At 45.0% G+C, this 19,361-nt stretch overlaps 2 protein-coding genes across 4 annotated transcripts; one reads left to right on the forward strand and one right to left on the reverse strand.

The window, feature by feature from the left end:
* Positions 1-181: 181 nt before the first annotated feature.
* Positions 182-19,127, forward strand: LOC27209474 (small G protein signaling modulator 2). Of its 3 annotated transcripts, XM_039296655.2 has the most exons (9): positions 186-823; positions 10,925-11,375; positions 11,438-11,657; positions 11,783-12,506; positions 12,579-12,905; positions 12,961-14,012; positions 16,856-17,160; positions 17,211-17,488; positions 17,557-19,127. In XM_039296655.2, exons 1-9 carry the CDS (start codon positions 805-807, stop codon positions 17,643-17,645), a joined length of 3,465 nt encoding a protein of 1,154 aa, XP_039152589.1. In that variant the 5' UTR covers positions 186-804; the 3' UTR covers positions 17,646-19,127. The 3 variants fall into 3 exon arrangements, with proteins under 3 accessions (XP_039152590.1, XP_039152591.1, XP_039152589.1); XM_039296656.2 differs by lacking the exons at positions 16,856-17,160; positions 17,211-17,488; positions 17,557-19,127 and adding an exon at positions 15,353-15,529 and having other exon boundaries at positions 182-823; XM_039296657.2 differs by lacking the exons at positions 16,856-17,160; positions 17,211-17,488; positions 17,557-19,127 and adding an exon at positions 15,132-15,158 and having other exon boundaries at positions 183-823.
* Positions 14,556-15,022, reverse strand: LOC27206333. The gene has a single exon (XM_016172308.3). It carries the CDS (start codon positions 14,911-14,913, stop codon positions 14,668-14,670), a length of 246 nt encoding a protein of 81 aa, XP_016022692.1. The 5' UTR covers positions 14,914-15,022; the 3' UTR covers positions 14,556-14,667.
* Positions 19,128-19,361: the final 234 nt, after the last annotated feature.

Here is a 19,361-nt window from a genome sequence, read left to right on the forward strand (position 1 = left end):
TAAAGCTAGCAAAAAGTGCAAAAAATTGTTATATGTGGTAGTGGGTTAGTTAATAGTTGTGTGGCGTTCTTCAAAGAGTCCTGCTGCAATTGTTGCCGCAGTGGCTTGCACTGATGTTGCGCGCGCTCAGCCTCATGTTGCGGCCGCCGATGTTGCCGCATTCCCTTTTGGCTTTTATTTCGATTTCAGTTTCAGTTTCCGCTTCAGTTTCGCTGCGGAGTTGGTCGCGTGCAGACGACGCGCTTGTGCTGAGAAAACACACGACTTGCTGCCGAGAGTCTGGCCCTATTTTCACTTTTTTTTTTGGTTTTCTGGCTAACCCAGTGGGTTCAGTTGGTCAGTGAGTCAGTGCGTCAGAGCGCCCAGGAGTCGTCCGATGGGCGAGCGGGAGGCGAAACTCCTTGCCCCACCCCCTGCGGCGGCAACCAAATTATTTATAAAGGACAACAGCAACTAGTTGGGCAAGCGAAAAGGGACGCAAGCGTGGAAAATCCAGGAGGAAAAGCGAGGAAAGCGGAGAAAGCGCTGAAAGCGAGGCAAACGCACGCTGCCATAGGCGACACTTTGCGCTCTGCTGGCGTCGGTCGGCATACGCAAAATACGCAAAACAAATACAAATACGAATACAAATACGAATACGAGCACAAATACAAATACAAATACAATTTTTCGAAATACATTTTACGCGCGCGAGAAGAGGAACGGAATTACGGCGAAAAGCTTTGGGCAATCTCCGCAAGCCCCAAACACACGCCCACGCGCAGCCAGAACGCCACGATACGATACTATAAGATACGCTGCAAAATGGTGCAAGGCAATGCAGGTAATAACAGTGATCACCTCCATCCAAAAAACCCGAAAAAAATTACCCAAAACCCACAAAAACCATATTTTTCAGCGCATTTTAAATGCATTTTTGACGTCAGGGAAAAAGTAAAGGTAAAAGTGGTTAAAAGTTTTACACGAACACACGTTCAAGGGTGGATATATCGAAATGTTGAAAATTAATAATATCAAGTGGAAAACATGAATCCGAAAACTGGTAGCTTGTAGTTGGAAAAACTGTAAACCGGGCCAACGTGGCGTATGACAGATATTTGGCGAACCTCGTGTTTGCTCATGCACAAACATGCAATCGAAATCAATCGCGATTGCTAGAGAATGCATGCAATTGATAATTATTCGAATGATTTGCTTAGATTCTGTAGATTCTGTTAGGCACACTTTAACCTGAAGTAGTCATGGCAAACGAAACAGCGTTTCCTTCGCAGCAGTTGCTCTTGAATATCACACATTAATTCCTAGAATTTTCGAGTAACCCTAGAACCAAACTCACCTGTCATTGAGTAGTACCCTTGCCCGTCCTACGTATGGTAATCACGCTCAAATGCTGACGATGATGCCTGTGCACACGTGCCGCATTCAGGCATCGCCATTCATATCTCATAGCTTCGAGAAATGCGAGAATTTCGTGACTCCGCCTGCTAGCAGCGGCTAAAGCGATGCAAGCGTCATGCAAATTGAAATATGTGTATAAGTTTTCCAGGTATTATTCATTCAGGTGTGCAAGGCTTGCGGTGGCTCTGCTCAGGTGGGCGATGCTGGGCGAGCTGGTTGTGCGAGAGCTGCATTTCCCGGTAATCCTAATCCCCGGCAATCAATGCAACTGCCTCTGCTGGGCAGGCGCACAGTCAGGGCCACAAAAGTGTGGCCCGACGAGGCAGTTTCTGATCTGTGTGCCATTGGGATAAGCCACCTTTTAGTGAATGGAATGGAATGCTGGCGGAGAGCTCTTGATTTGATTAGGGCAACAGGTACACTTGCCTAATTGCTTCTGCAATTTATTTTATAATCTAATGAGTTTCATTCAACTGCCTCCCGTTTGGCCCTGACTTTTGGCCTTTGCTCAAGCTGGCTGACTGTAATAAATCCACAATTTTTATTGCCAGTTATTCAGCAGTTGCGTAGTAATTGAATTACGGCTTGCTGATAGCTGGCAAGTTCATTTAACAACTTAAACTTCACTTCTTGTGCGAAAGCAATTGTTTTCATAAGAACTTAATTAAGTGAGATGGAAAAGCAACGCTACATTTTAAGCAATAAGTTACTCAACTCATTCCCCAATGGTTTGCACAATTTGAATGCGCACTGTGTTGCGCCATGTGTGTGCTTGCTGCTCTGCTCGATACGAGTCGGCATCTCCTGCGCCAGACAGACATCCCGTGGCTCCTTCTGCACTCCGGTCAATGTCCATGTCCAATGTCCGGACTCCGGAGTGCGTAGTGCGGTGTTTTGGTAATGGGGTGCACTGGGGGCCGATGAGCACGGGCGTAAAACTTTTATGAATGAACGTCGATTGGCCGCATCGATGTGGCATGGCAGCAAAATGCGGCAATTCGATGTGCCCCGTAGTCAAGGCGGGGGCGTTTGTTTATGTTTTAGCAGCTCGGCCTTGCCCCTCAAACGCCCACACCGCCCGTTCCACCCACTCCACTCACTTCCCTGCCATATCCCCGATGACGTGGCCATCGCCTGGCAATGCTGATGATGATGTGGCCGTCATCAATTGCTCAATTATGGCATTAGCTAAAAGCCAAGAGCCGTGAGCCGTGAGCCGTGGACTCAAGTTGGCCTCGAAGAGATTGACTTGCCAGACCTGCGGCTCAGTATCGCCCATCAGAGTGAGCCGCCGCTGTGAAAGTTGGTCGAGTTAAGTGAGTTAGTTTAACGGAAAAACTGTCAAACGAATGCCGCAGCTGAAAGCAAAATTTGATTTTAAAAACACCAACTGAATATTTTGTGCCACAAAGGCGTGTTTCAAGTGCACAACATTCCACACACAGTTGCACTTAAAAATAATGTGACAAAGTAACAAAATGTTGAGCGCTTTCCCCAAGGATAAACAATATGAAAGGAATTTATAAACGTGGCTTCAGGTCGATGCCGTGACAAATAGTTTACTCCTTTTTGTACCGAATAAAATTGAACACATTAATTGGGCAAACAATGTACTATGGCACTTTTATTCACAAGTATCACCAAATTCATGTTGTCATGTCCTGTGTGAAATAAAGTATCCTTGCCAATGTAAGCAGCTCCTCAGCGTTCTCTACGCTATTTCAAATTGATAATTGTGACATATGGGTCTCGAAAAGGCTGCTTATTGGGCAGGTCCACCCCAAAGTGCAAACATACGGCCGTGCACTTAACGCCCCGTTGACAGTAAAAGTAACAGAGGTCAAATGGAAGGCCCCTGTGTGCGTGTGTGTGAGTGTGTGTGAGTGGCAGTGCTCATGCGTCTGTGAGGCACACGTGTGTGCGAAAGTACTAGCCACAAAGTATTGCATGCCTCTCTGCGGTATCGGGGGTATGCTGGCACTACAGGACACGCTGTCTGCAAGCAAATGAAATAATATGATTGAAGACCCTGTTCTTAGGGAAAATTTAGAAGTAAATTGCCAGTAAAATACAACCAACTTCACTTCTCAGGGAGTTGAATGTTTCGATGTTGCCACATGTTGAAACATCACCTGTAGTGTATTGTGTGTGGTGTATGCTGGGTGCCCCGTAGCTTCAGCTTGGTTGCTGCCGTCACGTCCTCGGTCTTTCATGACAAAGCCATCAAAGTGTGAGCTTACTGTCAACGGCTGAGTCGTTATCCTGACATGCGTGTGTCTGCATGTCCTGCGTCCTGTCGGTGCCATTAGTATTGAAGCCGGAGCTAGGCACCTTCAAAATTAAAAATCCACTGTCTGGCCATCATTAATTTCATGTCAGCCCGTCTGCTCCATCCGCCCAGCGATAGCTCCTTTCGGGGCCGACCCAAAAGTTGGTCCTTTTCCAAGGACTCTCGGAGCGGGGGGCGCAACGAGTGGCCCGAGTTCTTCAAAGAGCCGCATTCCCAAATGTCAATCAAGCGCCTGGGAACGAAATCGCATTGTTTGTCAATTCTTTTTCGACCTGATAGTTGGATGGACAGATGAGAGGCAGCGGATCGAAATTCGTTTCAAAATGCCATTGGCATGGGTATGGATTGCACACAGAAAGGAAATCTGAATCCTTGGAGTATTGAATTCGATAAAGTAGGCCTTAAGTCAAAGTAAAATATTGCAAACAATCATTAAAGTAAATGTGTAATTGGATTCTGTATATTCAGAAGCTGAATGCAGTGAAAGGGTGATAATAACTGAGTCTCCTTTTTATATCCTTACAGAGGGTATATAAGCGTCGGCTTGCCGAAACTAGCTAAATACCCTGTCTTGCTAAATAACACCGAGTTACAAACAGAGACCTTTATTAAATTACATTGATGGCACCCAAAAAATGTGGTTAAAGTTGCAATTGTGGTCAGCTTAAATTCCCTGAAGCAAGGATTCCGAGAAATATGACCTCAAAGGTGAAGATGAAGCTGTTGATTGATGTAAGAAATGCTTTATTTCCATCGATATGTAAGTAAGGGGTATCTGATAGTCGGCTAACTCGGCCATGGCGTTCTTTAGTGTAACGAGTATGCATATATTAAATCATACAGATATAGATAGTATGCTGTGATATAGATGGTTGCCCTCTTATTGCCGCAAATATTCCATATTTACTTTTGTGTTTAAGGTCCGTTCGTGTAATTGTTGCATGCTACACAGTGCATGCCACAAATGAAATCGGATCGAATGCCACAGAAATGTTGCCTACTTATTCGGGCATCGGGAATCAGCTCAATCAAGCGCCAAAATTCGTGGGTTGAGGGATAGCCAAAGGTCAGCGCATTCGTCATATGTCATCGTACCACGCACGATGCATGCACCATTCACCATACACCACTGCCCCCTGACCCCCTGACCCGCTGACCTTCTGACCTTTGCTGGCCGTGCACTTGATGCACTTGAAATGGGGGAAATGGGAATGGAAAGTAGACGAGCGGTGGAGTGGCGAATGGAACTGCTTTCTCGGCCTAATTACGTATTCCGGCCAGTGTTTGCTTGCCAGAGTTTTGCTGCCAGTTGGTGCACTGACTGCGACTGCCAGCTCTCCGGGATTCCGGCACTTTCGTGCGGCGTAAGCTGCTTAAATACTCCGCGCCATGTTTGCTTAGCATGGGCTTGACTGCAACGCCCACGGCGAAGGAAAACTGCAAGTTTACTCCCAGCGGAAGAAGAATTGGCGCAAAGTTCAGAGGTCAGTTCAGGGGGGCAGGCGTTACCAGTGGTAAAGCGTTGAAGCCCGGCGCATATAATTTTAATTGCAAACACCAACAAATTGCATTTGCCAGCGGCGTGGGCGAGCAACTGCAGCAGCCCCAGCTCCAGATCCTCGGCTTAGCTGCGCGCATTTCCATGCCTGCGATTTTCCTGCACGGATTCCCAGTTTTCGGTATTTTCTAGTTCTTTTGTCAGCACTCTTGGAAAAGTGAAAGTTTTCAGAAGTTCTTTACGGGAATATGCTGCAGTTTTCCGTTCTTAACGGATTTGCATCTTTTTACGCGGGTTCTATTAAGGTTTAAGCCTTCTTTGCCGGCTTATAACAACAACTTCTTTGCTTGGTGCCATTGAATTTTGCAAATGACATTTAATCTCATTTTACTTTGTACACTTTGGGATTATCCATATATATAAACTTTTGTTTATTAACGAAGTTTTTTTACTATTTATTCGCAATTTTCACATTAAAAGCGGTAAGAAGCATACAATTTCGAATTACTGCATTTTAATCCCTACCATTACATTTACTATAGGTTGCAATCTAAACTTTCTGATTAAATTTGAAAAACTTGTAACTTCTAGTGAATTAAAAATCAACTTTTTGCATTCAATTTGATTAACAACAACTTTTGAATTTAATGCCACTTAATTGAATCGTGCTAATGGCAGTTTCACTGAACAAAAACCTTATTCTACGGCAATGTTATATATATTAACATTATATATATTTATTAACCGCATTTCCAAACGCGCTCGTTAAAACAAAAAAAATGCATAACTTTTTATGGACATGCGAGAAAACAAACACATGTGCATATAGTAATGTGCAATAACGGTAGAAGATGATGATGATTTTAACCTTTCTGCTAGGGAAATTAATAGCACGTGAATTTGAATGAACACTTTCCACGAGCCACTTTGTTTAAACAACCATTCAATTAAACAGGTGCTTGGTATCCTAATCGTGGAGCTAATCATTTTAGCTATTTTAGGGAAACTCAGGCATTAATTTCCCGTGCCATTCAATTTGGGGCGCCCCTTAAACTTCGATTTACCCCAACCCCCTCCCCCCGCTCCGTGGGAGAAAGCGAGCGAAAGTTTTTCCCCACTCAACTGCGAAACAGCAACACACTTAATGCAGTTTGCGTGTTGAGGCCAACATACACCATATGTACAATATGTACAATATGCACGATACATTAGTCTGTAATTAATGTCGCATAGTAGTAGTTTCTGCCCCGTCCGCAGGGCCACAGATACGTGTACACATTTATTTAGTTATCTGCTTATGCGGGTCCTGCCACACGTTCTGCCCCAAAAAACAGCCAAACAGCCAAATGAATCGAAGCCAAAAATGTCACGCAGCACAGAAGTACAAATGAAATAGATGTGTATCCGAAAGATTGTCGCATAATGAGCTGTACACTGGGAGAAAAACGAAGGCGGAAAGTAAAGCAGTCGATGAATACGTATTACTATGTGTAAGGAACTTAAACGGCAGGTTAATTTGTTATAAAATATATTTATTTATCATAATATTTATAAAAAACCTATTAAATATAAGCACTGACATCTGTTGTGCACATGTGTGTGTGGATTGTATTTTATTTTATTATAGATTCAAAACGCTCGCTTCGTGTCATTGGCATTGCCTTTTGTAACTCAAGTCCTTATCTTAATTCTATGGAAATAGTTGTCGGCTTGATAAGCTGGCAACCATTATAGATACATATGTATATCTGCACTTCGGTTTCAGACAAAGTATCTGAAGAATGCCCGTGCATTCGATTGGCAATTAACTGTTGTGAGCGTTTTTACAGTAAACAAAACAAAGTAAGACATTAAAGCCATTTTGTTGCCTGCAATTTAAATGGAATTCGGGCCACGGCTTCATTTGTGGAAACAATGGTGATAGCTGTAAGCAGGAGCAAAAGGTTTTCATTTTTCCCAGAAAATATATTCGCCTTTCCTTTGTGGCCACAAACCGAACATTTCTGGCCATTTAAGCCCATTTAATTATCCATAGCTAGTTGCAAGTGCCCAAAATGGTTCAGGGTCGTAAAGCCGAAATTAAACGAAACCCCTGCATCTATATATATGTGTATATATATATATGAATACATATATTTAGCCGTGTTCACATCAAAACAAACATCGAGGAAAATACGGACCAGCGAACCAGCGAATCATTTCGGGCGATGAAAATAGAATCATTTTATTTAAAATGCTGCTGGCTAGGAATAGCCAACCACACGGGCGCCCATTAGCCCCCCGATTTCACCATTTTCCCCATTTCCACCATTTTCCGCTCCCCTTAATTAAGGTTCGGCCTTGAGTGTATGCGTGTGTGTGTGTGGTCCAAAATGGTTATTGAGCCTGTTTAAGCCATCAATTGCCATTTGGTGGGCCAAATGAATTTACGATTGCAGGCGCGGTGGAGGCCCTCGTAGGACGAAGGACCCTCCAGGACGCCCTGAGCCCGGTGTTTTCGCATCTTTCCTGAACTTGGCAGAAACTGAAATTGATTTTCAGTGCGGCAAATTTCGCTCTTGATTGTTCTGCAGATAATTGATAAAGTTTATTGTGCGGCTTCTGGATCCTGTTGCTCGGGAGTTTCCTTTTAATTTTCAAGATGAATTCCAAAAGGTTTTTCTTTTTTTTTTTTTTCGTTTGTCTCCCTCGTCGATTTTGATTTTGATTTGCCCGATTGATTTATTACCCATACGCCAGGTGGGACGGGAAAATGTTGCGATTTTAATACAAACTCGAGCGTTTTTTTGAATTGTCTTTATTTAATAACGGCTACTTTGGGGCAAGTTTATAATTAGCTTTATAATTAGCTAAATATGTTCCTATATCACCTGCCAATTGCTAAATATTTTCGACATATTCCAGATTTTTACTTAAGATTTGAGCTAAATCACTCGCTTGGCCAGATTTTAAAGCAAGCGATTTAGTTTAATGAAAGCGGTTAAAGTTTTACTATCGCCGGGAGCTTTAAAGATAGCCTTTATGGCTTCGCTTGCACCTACTAGTGTGTGCGTGTTGACCTACAGCTTCTCCCGCCGGGATAATCGCTGGTCAAGACCACGACCAGGACCAAGAACATCCAGCTCGTCAAGGTCGCTGTGTAGGTGACCCGCCCAAAGGACCAGCAACGCCCCCTTTCATTCAGATGCCGTGGCTGAAGCTGCTCCGGCTGGCCGATCCCAAAGGGTTTCGTGGCCAGCGCCAATGTCGATGGAGATGGAGACCACTCCACTGGGAGAAACTGTGTCCATATGCTCATTTCAGTTTATTTTCTTTTTAATAGACTTTAAGGGGAATTTTGCTCACTAGCTGGCTAAATTGATGTGGGGTTTACAAACTAAATCTTAAACAATTCGCATTCTATTGGAAATCAAACCAAAGAATGGTTTTTATCACGAACAACAGTACGTATGAGTGATAAATTTGAAACTACTGAATCTAATATTTCAATATATATGCACTGTTGATTCAAAACTTTTCACGTTCCAAACATGGCCCAGTTTTCAAAAGTAGTATTCAAATTTAAACGAATTTAAAGCAGGAGATGTGAATACATATTATGTAATTTACATAGGACTTAATGCACATATACATACAGGTGCAATTATCTGAGTATCTTTTAATATTTACTCTCGTTTGGCCGCGTCCACGGAGGCCAGGCAAACAAACAAATAAACAAATCAGCATCAGCAAAAGGCAAACGCAAATAGCGAATGGCAAATAGCGAATGGCAAATGGCGGGATGCGAAACTTTCTCCACTTTCTCGCCAGCATATTTGCATTTCTCGGCTGACGGAAGGTGCAGTTATTAAAACTTGTTGCCAAGGCCGGTGTGCTGCGTGCATTTAAATGCTAATTACATGCAATCGCTGGTCGCAGGGAGCTGGAGAACTAACAACAAGTGTCAAATGCAAAATGGAAATGGTGCAACAAAGGAGTAGCAATTAAAAAGGGGGCGCCCCACTACGTGCCACTGCCACTGCCTCCGCCACCCATCGCCACCCACCAAGGACGTGGCATGGCGACAACGCGGTCGGCGTTCCAGACGGCGAGCACTTTGTTGTCGCCACAGAGCCACAGTGCCACACAGTTCACAGCTCCAGAGACGCACTGCCATTGCCCCGCCTACGAGTCCGCATCCACGTCGTCATCCGCGCCCAGCATAATGAAGCTGGCTCAGTGGGCGGCGGCCATCAGCTTGCCAGTGGGAAGTGCATCCGGGAAACCCCAAAACCAATATCCAATCCGAAGTCAATTTGATGGAACATTGATGAGGCTGTTTTACGACGCCCAATTGGCATCTCAGAAATATATTACATTTATCCACAGCTTGGCTGCTTACACCCAAATTACCCAGATAGTTTGGCCAAATAGAAGTTTAATTCTACAATAATCATAATGAAAAGTTGATAGTTGTGTATATTTAATGGGTACCGATGAGTGGAATAACTAGTTATCCATTGTGGAACTTCAATTAAACCGATTCCATCTGAGCATCATAATTTCTTGGAATTTATGGCTTTCGATTGGCTTTCTTTATTGCCTGTCTGTCAATCGATCTGCATATGCTCCCATTGCCCGCCGCGTTCCTTGACCATCCATCAACCGAATGGATCTGTGAGTGTATCTGCGTTCGCAGTGCTTCCTGGCCAGCGTTCGTATCCTGGCCACGCCACCAACCCACTAGCTGTCGCTCCGAATGGAAAACAATTAATGAAAATGAAATTATACGTGGCCGCAGGCCATCGTCAGTTTTGAGTGCAAATGCCATTAGCATTTTGGTTGGGAAAGTGTTCGAGGGGCGGCAGTCAACACATGTTGGACATATTGAGTTTCAGACTCTGCAGGACGAACAGGACGAACAGGACATAAGGGATATGGATATATACAGGACACAGGATGCGGCGCTTGGGGTAAATGTTTACTGGGCGTTGGCGATGTGATTTGCTTTTAAGACCCGACGGGGTTTACTTTTCCTAGGTCTCACTCGGCGAAATGTAAAAGCAGGGGTTTGTCAAACATCACTCACTACTATTTATATTCGCTTGAATTACTCAACACTGAAAATAGTTCATTTGATGCGAAAATATTGTTTATTGAATAAATACTGGTTGGTTACCAATACAAAAATTGCACAGAAAACTATTATAATTTAACGAAAATTACACAACTATTATATTCCGCTATCTGCTTAATGACTTCACTCTGATTGACTATCAGTCATCGGTGACCTTTATCAATGCAGATAAGATTGTATCAGGGATCTACGTTGTTATTGTGCAAATGATTACCTTTTTGCGACACCTTTTGACACGTATTTATTGCTAAACACTTGATTTGGCGAATGGCGAAGGACAGCAATATTTTTCTGCCCCATTCAGATGATTTTTAAAAGACGATGGAGCTTATAAATAAATTCATTTAAAACAAGAGAGAATGCTATAGTCAAGTTCCCCGGCTATCAGATACCCTTTACTCAGCTGGTGTGAATGCGAATTTCATCATTTTTCTGGGATATCGATAAATATTGGGGAATAAAATGTGACAAAATTAAAAAATTTTTCCAAAGTGTGGGCGTGACAGTTTTTAGTTTATATAGTCGGAAACATACTTTTCAACGAATCTAGTATACCTTTTTTTGAAAATGAACTATAAAGTTACTCTTCACTCAGTGCCATTTATTTTGCATCCTCTCCCAGATGGCTCCGACTACAAGGAGCGGCTGATAGCCAGCGTTAAGAAGGAGGTGAAGCAGCTGATGGAGGAGGCGGTGACCAAGAAGTACGTCCACGAGGAGAGCAGCTCGGTCACCTCGCTGTGCGGCGCCGTGGAGGCCTGCCTGAGCCAGGGCCTCCGGCGGAGGGCGCTGGGTCTGTTCAAGACCTCCTCGACGACGGCGCTGCTGCACAAGATCGCCAAGAGCTGCCCGGAGGCGGAGCACATCAGCAAGCTGGTTCAGGAAATCGAGGCCAGCGATCCCAGCAAGCGCTCCTCCAGCAGCAGCGACAGCTTCCAGCGGCCGCCGATGCTCAAGAAGAGCAGCAGCAACTCGATGTCCACCGGCACCAATGCGGCGGCCAGCACGTCCTCCGCGTCCGCTTCCATTAGCGTCAGTGCGAGCACCTCCAGCATGTCCCTGGCCAGCATGAAGTGAGTTCCTTCAGCGGAAATCAATTTCTGGGCTAAAGATTGACCAGCTTGTTTTCTTATAGGTATCTGTGGATTCGGTTGGCTCTCTACGAGAAGCGCCTGACCAAAATCATTGAGTATCTGGTGAGCAATGCCAGCAGCTTCTACGACCGGGACTCCCTGGTGGCCGATCCCGACTACGGATCCATTCTCAGCTCCTTGCTGGTGGGTCCTTGCGCCCTGGAATTCACGCGGGCCAAAACAGCCGATCACTATTGGACCGATCCGCACGCAGATGAACTGGTGTGTATAGCTCATTTAATTGAATTCGAATACCGATCCTAATTCCGAACCTACATATAATATAATAATATAATATAGTTTTAGTTGAGATAAGTGAATATTTGATTTTCCATCAATAAAAACAGGTGCAACGCCATCGGATCAGCTCGTGTCGCCGCTCCTCGTCGACGTGCTCGCGTCCGGCGATCATCAACTTCAAGAGGAGCCTGAACACAAGCTCCGACGAGGCGGGCACTGGATCCTTCAAGTCGATCGCCTCGGCCAGTGTGGCCAAGGACTACGTGGAGTCGCTGCATCAGAACGCGAAGGCCACGCTGCTCTATGGCAAGAACAATGTGCAGGTGCTGCCCAAGGATGTGGCCGAACCCATGCCGGGATACCTCAGCCTGCATCAGCACATCCAGACGCTGACCATCAAGTGGACGCCCAACCAGCTGATGAACGGCTACACCGAGGCGGAGGAAGCGGAGGACATCGACAAGGACGCCTTCTGGGCCTACGCCCTGAACATTAACGTGGACGAGATTGTCTACGTCCACTGTCACCAGAGTCGCGGCGAGGACAGCGGCGGCACCGTAATCCTGGTGGGCCAGGACGGCGTCCAGCGGCCGCCGATCCACTTCCCCGAGGGCGGGCACATGCAGCAGTTCCTCAGCTGCCTGGAGACTGGTCTCCTGCCACACGGCCAGCTGGATCCCCCACTGTGGTCGCAGCGGGGCATCGGCAAGATGTTCCTGTGGCCCCGGAGCATGCGACGCCGCATCCTGCCCTCGGTCATGGAGTCCGTGGACGAGACGCCCATCGACTACGTCTTCCGCATCGTCAGCAAGAGTCGCCACGAGGAGTTCGGTGAGTGCTGCACCATTCTCCGTTGCCAAAACCATTTTGAATTTGATTTGACCTTTGATTCTACATCTCCAGCTGCCACTCACTCCATCCTGGACTTTGTGCGTAGCACTCCGCGGAGGGCGCAGTTGAGCAGCTGCTCCACCACCGGCAGCAGCGACTGCTCCAACAAGAGCCTCTCCATCGACCAGTTCCCGCTGGAGTCGCCGCTGCTCCTCCAGCAACAGCAGCAACAGCAACAGCTGCTCCAGGCGCAGAGCACCAGCATCGAGATGGTCTGCTCCACGATGCGCCGTCAGATCATCTCCAGGGCCTTCTACGGCTGGCTGGCCTACTGTCGCCACCTCTCCACGGTCCGCACCCACTTGTCCGGTCTAGTGCACGGCAGGATTACCCCTGAGAGTAAGTGAGCAAGACTCGATGATTTTTCACATACTGTAGCTTTCACGTCTATTAGTGAAAGCCGATGAGGAGGGCCTGACGAAGGAGCGCTGGCAGCTTCTGAATGTGAACGGCGTGCTGGATAATGCGACCGAGTTCTACCGCCTGGTCTATTTCGGGGGCGTCCAGCCGGAGCTGCGGCAGGAGGTGTGGCCGTACCTCTTGGGTCACTACGCCTTCGGCTCCACAACGGAGGATCGCAAGAAGCAGGACGAGACCTGCAAGCACTACTACGAGACCACGATGAGCGAGTGGCTGGCGGTGGACGCCATTGTGCAGCAGAGAGAGAAGGAGAAGACAGCGCGGGCGGTGGCCAAGCTGAGTTCCGGCAGCAACTCCGGCAACGAGAGAACCGTGCGGGAGGCCGACCTCGAAGCCGGTGGCGAACTAGAAAACGAGGTGTTCGAGGACATATCGGACATTTCAGATCCCGGCGATCTGGAGTTCGATGAGCAGCAACAGCAGCAGCAGCAGGCGGAGTGCGCGGTGAGTGGCAATCACCTGACTGTGAAACCCATTCCGAGGGCCATGAAGACCAGCACGGATTCGGGGCACGTGGACGAGGGCGAGAGCTTCAATGAACTGGACGAACCGGATGAGGAGGACAACAAGCCGAAGCAGCAGCAGGATGAAAAGAATCCGGAGTCGGAGAACCAGGTACCGGAGTACCGGAAGCTGGAGGAACAGATCAATCAGGAGCCCAGCTGCTCGGCATCCACAGCTTCCTCGTACGAGACAGTGGGACCCGGCGATGTGCATCAACGCCCGACCAGCGACACGCGCAGTGTCCTCAGCCCGGAGTACTTGAGTGCCGACGATCTCCAGCTGCCGGACGATGAAGAAGCAGTGAGGCCACCACCACCGGCAGCCGCCGCTGTCATCATCACCAAGGCATCCGTGGACATTACCAACTGGGAGCGCAGTCCAAAGGCGGCAGAGGGCGACCAGATGTCACCCCTTGAGGAGCAGGCTGGAGAATCCGGCGGAGCAGGCGTCAATATGGATGCCCTACAGCAGCCCAAGTCCGCTTGCGCCTCACCAGCTAGCTCCAATGGAGGTGTCTACAGTGTGAGTAGCCCAGTAGAGTTTTGAGACAATTTCCGTAAGGCATTTGAACAAGAGTTCAATTTAATTCGTATAGTTTCCAACTAGGAAGTGGTTCAACTAGGCGTATACATAATGCTATAGAGAATGCTATTGTCGCGTTCCCCGACTATCAGATACCCGTTACTCAGCTAGTGTGTGAATGCGAACGCGAAATTTCATCATTTTTCTGGGATTTCTGGGCAAAATTTAAAAATAGTTCCAAAGTGTAGGCGTGGCGGCTTTAGGGCATGGCAAAATGGGTCACCAAACTTGCGTTGCGCCTTTGTCTCTAGATTCTGTCTGCTGAATCTCAACCTTCTAGCCATTATTGTTCCTAAGATCTCGACGTTCATACACAGACGGACATGGCCAGATCGACTCGGCTATTGATCCTGATCAAGAATATATATATTTTATATGGTCGGAAACGCTTCCTTCTGCCTGTTACATACTTTTCACCGAATCTAGTATACCCTTTTACTTTGCGAGTAACGGGTATAAAAAGAAAATGCAAAAGAGAAAATGTTCTAATTAACGCTCCATTTCAGGGATGGTGATAATATATTTATGCGTCAACACTTATACCATTTGATAATACATTGGTATTTTGGGAATAGGTTAACAGAAATCGCAAATACTATATCGCTTCTAGTATATCGAGGAATAAATTCATGAAGCGAATGAATAAATTCCTTCTCTTTTCCCTGTCCTGGGCAATCCTCCTTTCCAAGGCCTTTACATGCTCCTCGAGGCGCTGGAATTCTTCCTCGCAATCTGAGGACTGCGAACCCTCCTCCGATCCACTTGGCTGCTCGGGATCCCCTGTCGTCAAGATCTCGTCGCTTCCAGTTGCCTCTGCTTCCGCGTCCGAATTCTCTGCCATTTCTGAATTAGGTTGTGCTCTGGAGCTTGTTTCTCAGTCAAGTAGTGAAACGAAAGTGAACTAAATATTCCGGCGGAACGAAATATTATGACAATCGAAAGCATAGCCTACTTGATCAAAAATAATTTGAATTTTAAAGTGTTTCCTTTTATATCGGAACAGCTATAATCTAGCACAAAATGGCATATCTTAGTTAAGAGTCAAAAGTTTATTTCTAGCTTGGACAGTAATCCTGATCACCCTTCTTTTGAAGGGTCTGAACTAGTCTCTTCTCCATAATAACAAGCGGCAGGATAACAAAATCAACCAATTTGGATGTAAAATAAGGCAAAAAATATTAACATGTTAACAGTAAGACCATAATGTTACCACAGTGCATTGATAATTTGGAAATAGGCCAACACAAATCCCATATATGTATTGGCATCGATGTTTACAGGATCGACGGTTATCGAAGACGAAGCCTCGGTTATCGAAAAAGACGTCTCTGAGGACTGAGGGGTCCCTCTACTCTACGGGTATGGAAAGAAAACAGTCCTGCAAAGTCATCTACCCATCTACCACGCCAGATGATCTTAAATTATTTGAACGATTCAAATGACACTTGTAAGAGTGTATACCCACTCCGAATTCGGAAGTAAAAAGAAAATGCAAAAGAGAAAACGTGCTAATTAAAGCTCCATATCTGGGATGCTTATGATATATTTATGCGTCGACAATTACACCATTTGATAATACATTGGTATGTTGGGAATAGGTGAACAGAAGTCGCATATACTATATTTTATGTACTTCTGCTAGGATTGCAGCAAAGAGGCGATTGAACAGCACATTCAATTCCTCCTCCCAGGCCATCTCTCTATTCAGGCGCTCTAGTTTCTCTAGGAGGGGCTGGAACTTCGCAGGCATCTTCTGGGTAGACACATTTATCGTATTCAAAGAAACTTCAGTTATCGAAGAAGAAGCCCCTGAGGACTACGAACCCACCTTCGGTCCACTCGGCAGCTCAGGATCCTCTGTCAACTCGTCGTTTCCAAATGGCCTTGCTTCCGCGCTCGAATTATCCGTCATTTCTGAATTAGGTTGTGCTCTGGAGCTTGTTTCTCAGTCAAGTAGTGAAACGAAAGTGAACTAAATATTCCGGCGAAACGAAATATTATGACAAATGAAAGCATAGCCAACTTGATTGAAAATCTATTTGAATTTTAAAGTGTTCCCTTTTACTTCAGAACACTTCAAACTTATTGCCATAATCTAGCACATAATGGCATATATCAGTTAAATGGGGAAATTTTCTAGTTTGGACAGTAATCCTGATCAAAACAAGAGAGAATGCTATAGTCAAGTTCACCGACTATCAGATACCCGTTACTCTGCTAGTATGAATGCGAAATTTCATAATTTTTCTGGGATATCGATAGATATTAGGGAATAAAATAAGAAATAATTTAAAATTTTTTAAAAATGTGGGCGTGGCAGTTTTGGGCGGTTTTAGGCCGTTAGAGTGGGCGTGGCAAACATTTTTTTTCCAAATCGATAGAACGAAAATGTGAAAAAATATTAACGTATTTTTCAAAAGTGTGGGCGTGTCACTATTGTGCGGTTTGTGGGCATGGCAACATGGGTCAACAAACTTGTATGTCTAATCTCAACCTTCCAGCCTTTATACTTATATACTTTTCAACGAATCTAATATACCCGTTTACTCTGTGAGTAACGGGTATAAATAGAAGCCAATCGAATTCTACTATTCGATTATTATTATTGAAAAGTGGTTCAATTGAGGTATTCCTAAGTAAGATTGATTAAGATCCATCAAAACATACTTTTACATTGTCTTGATGTTGTAACGACATCATTGCAAGTGAGCAATCAACTTAAACCACTACTCAGATATACTTCTTATTTCCCGTGATAATAATTTGGTTCGTATACTTTGCAGAGCGAACTCCTGGAGCAGTTCGGGCTGAATCTGCACCGGATCGAGAAGGACGTGCAGCGGTGCGACAGGAACTACTGGTACTTCGCCAACGAGAACCTGGACAAGCTGCGCAACGTAATCTCCACGTACGTGTGGGAGCACCTGGACGTGGGCTACATGCAGGGCATGTGCGACCTGGTGGCTCCCCTCCTGGTCATCTTCGACGACGAGTCGCTCAGCTACAGCTGCTTCTGCAAGCTCATGGAGCGCATGATCGAGAACTTCCCCAGCGGCGGGGCCATGGACATGCACTTCGCCAACATGAGGTGAGTGCAGCACTTTCAGTCGGACTAACCAACTAACCCACTTCGCACAGGTCCCTCATCCAGATCCTCGACTCGGAGATGTACGACCTGATGGACTCGAACGGCGACTACACGCACTTCTACTTCTGCTACAGGTGGTTCCTGCTGGACTTCAAGAGGGAGCTCGTCTACGACGACGTCTTCGCCACCTGGGAGGTGATCTGGGCGGCCAAGCACATCGCCTCCGGCCACTTCGTACTCTTCCTGGCCCTGGCCCTGCTGGAGACCTATCGCGACATCATCCTCTCGAACAGCATGGACTTCACCGACGTCATCAAGTTCTTCAATGGTGGGATACATGGCATACATCTTATGAGTAAAATTATACCAATTGCTATATGGTTCTTTTGGTTACAGAAATGGCCGAACGCCACAATGCCCAGTCGGTGCTCCAATTGGCGCGGAGCCTGGTTCTCCAGCTGCAGATGATCATCGAGAACAAGTAGAGAAATGGATGGGCAGAACCCAGCTATATATGTAGCTACATAGAGCGTTATTATAGAATCTAGATCGTAGTTCAGTCAAATTTCGTTTGCCAAAATACACAGAAACCCACTATGAAAACGCAGATTAACAAACAAACAATAAGTAACATATGTGTCGATCGATGTCTTCGCTATAAAGTATCCAAACTAGATTTGTATGCGACCAGAAACCACTGAACCTGTAATCCTAAACTGTAATCCTAATGGTAACTTAACCGTAGGCCTAGTAAGTTCTTCCCAAACTCCTCACGCATATCCCCGAAGTAAAGGAAACCAGAAAACAGGGGCAGCAAATGCATAAGACTCTGATCAAAAGAATGAAAACTTATATGAAATCTAAAACCTTATACAACTGTATAGACATCTGTTACTCACCACTTTGCACTCGAACAATTTGTTTTCAGTGCAGTGGTAAACATACGCAAAAAACATATATGCATACATATAGTATGTTTTATTATGCAGAGAAAATCAGGAGGGTGCAATGTATTTATCACGTTATATCAAAGTTTATCAATATACACACAACAAGTGCGTTTAGCTGCTATTTCAGATGAACGAGTAAAACTAAATTGAATTGAAGGAGAATATACATCTTACCTAATTTGAAACTTTCAATATCAAGTATTAGAAATCGGTGGACTGAGTGGTTGGTTAGATGTCTATGTCTTCAACGCTCTATTGTTTGTACATTATCAAAATTTCAAGTCCTTATATTATGACACTGACCAGAAATTTGCAAAAAAAAAAGAAAAAAAGCCTAATAATATTTAAAGGGGCTGTATTAGCAATCGCACATCACACAAAAAAACACATGCAGCAAATATTAAATTACATTTCGTTGCAAAGTAAACTCAGTACCAGCGAAAAATATCCAATTGTGTGTAACAATCAAGTCAACAATAAGTCAAGTACACTAAACTACCATATATACATACATATGTATATGTATGTGCATACATACATATGTATATGGGCGGCATATCGTCCGATCTTGTGTGTCTACTATATCTATTATATATATGCGCTGCCAAGCCAAGCCAAACCAAGTTCCAGTCTCATTTAATTGTATTTTATTTTTATATAAGTATATTTACAAAAGCGTACGCATAACTATTTCCCCCACTGTGTGATCTCTCTCTACACCGAGTATAAATGTTGTGGATTATCTTTATACCCTACTTATACTAATTATACTAATTATACTCTTTGTAAATGTACCTTTCCCCGGCCAAAGAGAAGGTGGACGACACCTTGGCTCCACTTTATCTCAATTACAAAAATACGTCTGTGTACATATGTATACACGCCCACGCAAATTGAATATGAATATATATATATATACATATATATAGTTAAAATGTATACAAGTACAAAGCAAAAGACGTCGGTATGTTTGAATCGGAATTAATAAATACACATACGATATATACCTAATTGAAACCGAAGTTTGCATGAATATTTCGAGATATATGCAAATAAATAAATCCCGATCCATCAGCTGATCAGGTGAATGGTTCACCTGTTGCCACAGAACTTGGGCTAATGGGGTAAACAATCTCTCCTTATCGAGCGATAAGACGGACCTTCCCTGGAGTTTCTATTCCTGGCCTTCCGCAGTTGCCAATGGCTCAGAAACTAGATTGATTATTTACTCTACAATATATTGGATGCACT

Source organism: Drosophila simulans, chromosome X (assembly GCF_016746395.2).
Source record: "Drosophila simulans strain w501 chromosome X, Prin_Dsim_3.1, whole genome shotgun sequence".
NCBI lineage: Eukaryota > Metazoa > Arthropoda > Insecta > Diptera > Drosophilidae > Drosophila > Drosophila simulans.

Bases quoted from the DNA above. Each gene is read 5' to 3' on its own strand.
- LOC27209474 (XM_039296655.2), top strand. The intron at 14,013-16,855 runs GTGAGTAGCCCA...TATACTTTGCAG, and splicing joins CCAATGGAGGTGTCTACAGT to AGCGAACTCCTGGAGCAGTT. The intron at 17,489-17,556 runs GTGGGATACATG...TTTTGGTTACAG, and splicing joins CGTCATCAAGTTCTTCAATG to AAATGGCCGAACGCCACAAT.
- LOC27206333 (XM_016172308.3), bottom strand. From the start codon at position 14,913: ATGGCAGAGAATTCGGACGCGGAAGCAGAGGCAACTGGAAGCGACGAG.